The 6,342-nt window shown below is 36.1% G+C and overlaps 1 protein-coding gene and 1 long non-coding RNA gene across 2 annotated transcripts; one reads left to right on the top strand and one right to left on the bottom strand.

Moving 5' to 3' along the window:
* The first annotated feature begins 2,223 nt into the window (after window positions 1-2,223).
* On the top strand, window positions 2,224-6,342 carry LOC100179002. Its single transcript, XM_002119920.5, has 6 exons — window positions 2,224-2,551; window positions 3,539-3,700; window positions 4,244-4,435; window positions 4,803-5,040; window positions 5,452-5,568; window positions 6,262-6,342. The coding sequence occupies exons 1-6, from the start codon at window positions 2,366-2,368 to the stop codon at window positions 6,339-6,341; spliced, it is 975 nt and encodes a 324-aa protein (XP_002119956.2). The 5' UTR covers window positions 2,224-2,365; the 3' UTR covers window position 6,342.
* LOC113474649 lies at window positions 4,312-6,035 on the bottom strand. Its single transcript, XR_003396338.1, has 4 exons — window positions 5,711-6,035; window positions 5,351-5,544; window positions 4,845-5,033; window positions 4,312-4,398 (listed from the first exon to the last, which is right to left on the bottom strand). It is a non-coding gene; the product is annotated as an uncharacterized LOC113474649 (long non-coding RNA).

Genomic DNA, 6,342 nt, shown 5'->3' with positions numbered 1-6,342 from the left:
ACTTATATATTATAACCTTGAACTGAAGATAACGTTTACTTGCATGAACTAGTTAAACACTTCAGCTTCATAAACAAATAAATTTAAATTCTAAAATGTCAAATTTTATAGTAGGGTGGGGTAAGATGGGAGACCTTTTCATTCTATTTTCTCGTCCCATTTGGTAGTAAACAAAAAGCATTTAAAAAATTATAAAACTGCATCCTCACGACTTCCAGCATAGACCGATTGTTAACTGTTTAAAAAGCGATCTGATTTGGTTATTATGTGCTGAAGGTGTCCCATTTTCTCCCATTCTACTAAATATGAAAAAAATATTTAAAACTTCACGTCTATTACAGCGAGTTTAAGGCTTCACAAAAATCTTGAGATTTTTCTTTCAATGACCTAAGCCAACAGCTAACTGAAGCAACGTGTAGTTTTATCAGTCGTAAACATTTCGCTTCCAGACGAACTTACCACGACTGTGGTTTTGAACTGACTATATTAAAATTAATTTCGCTTTTCGTTTCCTTCATAACAGAACGAAAAATGGAAATTTTGGGAATTATTTACATTTTTTTTGATGTATAGACGTATACCCTAAAACGTGGTTTAAAAATATACTCGTGAGCTTTCGAAACTGAAAATGTTGGAATTTTCTTTCCAGGGACGTTGATATATGAAGTCGAAACCGCGCAGAAATTGTATTTATAGTAGAGGAACACCTTTAGCACATAATATCCAAAATTTCCTCAGTGTTTTAAACAATTAACAACGGTCTTTATTGGAGTCGTAAGGATACGGTTTTATAATTCTTAAAAATGTTCTTGGTTTACTACCAAAAGGGGCGAGAAAATAGAACAAGAAAGTGCCATATTTTTTCCAGTACCATATGTACTACATATTGTTTTTCTTTGCCGGCAATAAAGTTACAGGAAACGTTAATTAGTTAATGTATGTGATTTGTGGAATCTTCTATCTGGTTTATGTAAATACGACTATGGGTAACTCGATGCCGTTGAACTTTTTCTGAACTTTAAGAATTATGTTTGCATTTAAACTTCAGTAGCGCGTCGAGCTGATTAATATGTGTTGAGAGTGACGCGGTGTGTATCCAAAGTTGATAGGGCAGAGGAAAAGAGATATAAAAGGGTGGTGGAAGACCGGACACATTTTCATTATATTTTTTTGCTCCATTTGGTAGTAAACAGAGAACATTTAAAGAATTACTAAACCGCATCATCACGACTTCCATAGACCGTTGTTAATTGTTTAAAACACGATCCAGGTATATTATTTTGTGATAAAGGTGTTTTACCTTATACCCTACAGTTCTATACATGTGAAACTTTAGCAAAGCCTGGTTTCTAGCGTTACCATCGAAACTGCTAAATACGCGACTTGTGATCTGTCTTTTGTTATTACCAGACTATTGAAGCTGTAAAAGCATTGGAGGCATCGAAGGAGAAAGGCCCTTGCCACAGCTATTTCGTTACTGAGCCAATACACGACTGGAACTACTGTGTTACACGGGAAGAGAAATGGGCGAAAATTCCCAGAAAGTGTTTAACGAGTAAGCCTATGGCGTGGCGTCAGTCATGTACATTAAGTGCCATGCTCTGCGTTGGTGTTGGTTTGTACTTTTGACTTACGGGAACTGCTGGCGTTGGTCACAGGTCTGGCGCTCGAATTTCTCAAGTGTTTGTTTGGCGCAGTTTGTTTAGATAAGTTAACATAGTGCTTTAGTACCCGTTAATTGTTACCGAAATCGGTTATATAATTACACTTACGAAAGCGCAAAATTCTTCAAATACCATTTCCCATCATTACTCAAAAATTCAGACAACAACCAAGAAATAAGTTTACGTAGTTTACGATAATTGAAAAGGCGAGGCAGACTTGCGCTCATTTTAACTTCTGGAAACCCCGTGTTCCACCCAACAACCTGACCGCAAACGCAAATACATCTCTTTCCATTTCGCCATCTGACTAGCAAGTGTATTATGTTAACAAAGTCAACGTAAATGTCGCCAATATCGTCGGAAAGTTAATTTACTTAAACCTTTTTGTTTATATTTCAATAAAGCTTCAAACGCTTGCGAACCTGGCCGCCGTGTTCAAACAATACGGAGAACTTAAAGTTCATAAAGATTTTTTTGATAAGTTGTTATTTTTGCGAGCAATTTGAACATTTCTTTTTGATATACTTTTATCAGAGTATACTAAACTGCTTTCATCCTCGTTAATTACTTAACAGTCCCCGCAGATTAAACTATTTGAGATTTCTCTGTTGTTATGGCGACTTAGCTGGCGTAGGTGGTTCCCCTTCTACGATATTTTGTTTTTGAAAACCTAATTTAATTTTGCGTTTGATTCTTAAAATATGGGAAAGAAAAAGAAAGGTCCGAAGTTACCGAAAAAAATAAAATGGGAGCAAGACGCCGACATTCACCAGCGAAAGTTTGTGAATGTATACGAAGTACAATGTGCCAAAGTTTCGTCAATCCCCTGCCCTTGGCTGATGGCAATCATGAAAAAGGCCATTGAGGAACGATTTTACGTAAGAAAGGTGAGTCGCGTGTTATTTTTAGTGTTGCTATGCTATGGTTATTTTATGTTGCCATGCTATGATGCCTAATTACGACCACAACTCTGAACGCTGCACCAAGACTGTGTGGTACAGTGGTTCAAATAATAATAACTCATTATTCTAAAATACAATAGAATAATTCATTATAGAATATTATTCCATGATTATATACTGGTCTCTTAGCCCCCTTTTATTAGTACACGTCTGCTATGTCTACAATAGTCACTATGTGGACAACCCATAAATGACCACTGGTTTGGAGGAATTGCCTTAGATGTTTTGCCCAACAACAAATATGCCCGCGATGGTAGCAACGCTGAGACTTGAGCTCATTACCTCTGGGTTAGAGGAAGGCGCGCTAACCACATTACCACAGCCATGGACAAGTGTGTTTAATCATATAACTTGCCCTCTGAGCTGTAGTCATGTACAACAAACACATTACATCATACATTTTGTGTGCACAGATAATTTATAGCATTGATTTTGGACTCACATTATTAGTTCATTTCTCTTCACCCTTCCAACCATTTCCTTTCATTTTCTTCCATTCTGCATCTAATTTATGTCTCCCTTTAAAACCTGTAAAAATAAAACTTATTCAACAAAAAGCAGAAATGCTGTAATAAGAGTTAACAGTATTTCATAACTGGAGCTGGAAACATAAAACTTTTGTTTTCTAATATATATGGGTGAAGTCCTACAGCACATTCTCATGCGCCAGAAATAAAAATTGGCTTAGTTTTTAAGGTCATTTAGTAATAGTAGTATGCATATACATAAGCTTAAATTTATTACATTACTGTTTTGTTGTCTGCATATGATAATATTTTTTAAATATTTTTTTAATTAAAAAAAAACAATGCAAAATATTGGACATTCATTCAAAAATGTAAGGATACATTGAACGACAAATCAATTTTTATTTTTTTTAAAACAGACAAATTAATTTTTGAAACTTTTCAGTTTATAATTGAAGCAGAAGATGACAACGACACAGGGGAACCCCCAGCCCCCCAAATTAGGTTGGACCCCGTAATTAACGCCATTCGGAAATCTCACTTTATCTACGTTTATGAATTGGCGGCTTGGAATTTTGAACTTGAGCATCAAACTGTTGCTAATCTGGTGAGCAGTAGAGTGGCTTTAAAACTTTATATCTTGGCCCTTTATTGTGTGTGAGGTCCAAAAGCGTGGCATTGAATGAATGTCCTTTTGTTCTTCGTTATTGTGACCGAAGAGACGAAATAAATTTCATTCATTTATTCATATTGCATGGGACCTAAGATTTAGTTTATCCCAGAGTTGGCACATTAGGTTGACATCTTAATCGCTGCAACCCTTTCTATTCTATATGGGTGAGGTCCCGCAGCGTGGCCACCATGGGTCATGGGATTTAGGTCAGGATTGGCCCATTACCCCAGCAACCCTTTAGCAATCACTGCCCACTGGGTTGGAGCAATGTCTGTTAAGTGTCTCTCCAAAGGACACATGCAGATTTCCGTACTGGTATGTATTTAATGTTGTATTCGATTGATTTTTAATATAAAACAGTTAAAACGTATTGATGCTTAAAAGGCCTATTTTTTAACTTAAAAATCATTAATAAAAAACACAATTCAAATTAAATCATGAGACTTACTAAATAGTTTTCAATCTTTTTTTTCTTAGGCTTTGTTGATAGAGAAGGGGATTTACCCTATTACGGGAATCGAATTGATGGATTGTTCGCTGTTGTATTATTCGGTTGAGCGATTAGCAAGGTCGTTCCGGTTCAGTAGTCTCACGGAGGTCAATCTTGATTACAATGAGTTTGGGGACGAAGGCTGCGTCAAGTTATGTGGGGGGTGTAAAAATAATAAGGTGAAAGAATTTTTTAGAATGAATGAGTGTAGTAACATCGCATTAAAATTTGTTAGAATATGTCATAGACCTAGTGTCTGCTTACAAGTTACCACATATATAACTTTGCAGGTGAATATTTTTAGTGAGTGTAAGAATAATAAGGTGAAAAATTCTTTCAGAATGAGTGAGTGAATAAAACCAATGCCGTACATGTTTTGTATTCATGAATGAATGCAACTTATTGCCACATAAGCTTTTGGAATACACATAAGCTTTTGGAATGAATGAGTGAATGTAACTTAGTTAGCTTTGCGTGGCATGGCACCAAAATTCGTTACCACATAAGATAAATAAGTCACTTTAATTCAATATTCCTTGTTTACAGACAATCGTGAGTTTAAGTTTGTGCTACTGTGCTCTGACGTACAGAAGTGGACTTCCTCTCGGTGAGGTTGCGTTCCACTCCACGATCCGAGAGTTTTTTCTCGACGGCAACCGGCTCGAGTGTCAGGGAGTCATGGACATGACGAGAGCCATCGCCGTGGCAGCGGAAGATGATAACGCACGGAGGATTGAAGAGGAAAGATTAAAAGCATTGATGATGGCAGAAGGAGCACTGCAAGGTGGTTGTTTGGGTTTTATATTTGTTAAGTTTCCATTGGTTTAGTTCCTATTGTATCTAAGTGGCCCCACGCTTTTTTTTTTTTTTAAGGTATAGATAATTTTTTTAGTCCAGGAAGTAATAATAATAACTTTATTTGTCTCTTCGATAACAAAGATTGTGTTTAAACATGCTTACAGTTAAAAACATATTTACATTTAATTGGACGAAATAAGCGTGGTCGCTACACATAGCAGACAAACAAGCCATTTATGATTTATGTTTAGTTATTATTGCTATCAAGTTAAACTTCCTAATTAGGATTCACTTACTTGGAAATGGTTTTACTTTAAAAAAGACAGTATCTTGACATTTATAATTCTCTTGAAAACTATCATGCAAGATAAAACAAGTTTTCGTAAAAATATTTCAGCAACCGACAAGAACATGACGTCACAAATGGGAACTGAAGCAAGTGGCGCCTCCGGTGGTGACGGAGCGGAAAAATCTGATGGTGCTGAGAAACCTAAGAAGAAGAAAAAGAAAAAAGGTTAAGATATTTTGATTTTAATTATAATTTCGGTATGCAACTATTTTATTGTATTCTTTATGGGTGAGGTCCTGGTCAAGGACCCGGAATTTAGGCCAGATTTGGTCAAGGACCCGGAATTTAGGCCAGATTAGCCCATTACCCCAACATCCGGAAAGCCCATTTGAGTCTTTCTCTCTTTGTGACCTCTCTCTTTGGTACCGCTTCATTTCGGACTCCATCGACAACACAGTCTATCTGTGACATACACGTATGCAACACACAACTAGTTAATGTACAAAAACGTAGTGTATGAATTATAACTAGTTGCCATGTAAAAAAAAACATGTAAACAGCAAAAAACTTCTTTATCTGCGAGTAGCGAGGTAACAACAGTTGTTATGAATGAATGAAATTTATTTCGTCTCTTCGGTCACGATAGCGAAGAACGGGGAGTTTATAAAAGGAAAGAGAGTAGTAACGGTAAAACAACAGTTGTTAAAACACGCTTATTGATAAAAAAGAAAGAAAGAAAGAATGTTTTAGATAAAAGTCCTGACCCTTACACCCTACAGACAATACAATGTAAAAATTAAGTAAAAAATCTTTAATTAAGCACATTAAAGTTCGAATTGGAAGAGAACTGCGTAAGGACACAAGCTGTACACTTATTACACCTGTGTTTTCTGATACACAACCAATTTTTTTTTTTAGGTAAGAAAAAGAAGAAAGAACCAGATCCTCCAGTAGTTGGTCCTTTCATCTACAAACTTCATCTTGCGGATAATGGGTAGA

Source organism: Ciona intestinalis, chromosome 11 (assembly GCF_000224145.3).
Source record: "Ciona intestinalis chromosome 11, KH, whole genome shotgun sequence".
Taxonomy (NCBI): domain Eukaryota; kingdom Metazoa; phylum Chordata; class Ascidiacea; order Phlebobranchia; family Cionidae; genus Ciona; species Ciona intestinalis.
The sequence above is the reverse complement of the archived record's forward strand: the minus strand, read 5'-3'. Positions and strand labels throughout refer to the sequence as shown.

Excerpts from the sequence above, each read along its gene's own strand:
- LOC100179002 (XM_002119920.5), top strand. The coding sequence starts at position 2,366 with ATGGGAAAGAAAAAGAAAGGTCCGAAGTTACCGAAAAAAATAAAATGG. Across the intron at positions 3,701-4,243 it reads ATCAAACTGTTGCTAATCTG|GCTTTGTTGATAGAGAAGGG; the intron begins GTGAGCAGTAGA and ends TTTTTTTCTTAG. Across the intron at positions 5,569-6,261 it reads GAAGAAGAAAAAGAAAAAAG|GTAAGAAAAAGAAGAAAGAA; the intron begins GTTAAGATATTT and ends TTTTTTTTTTAG.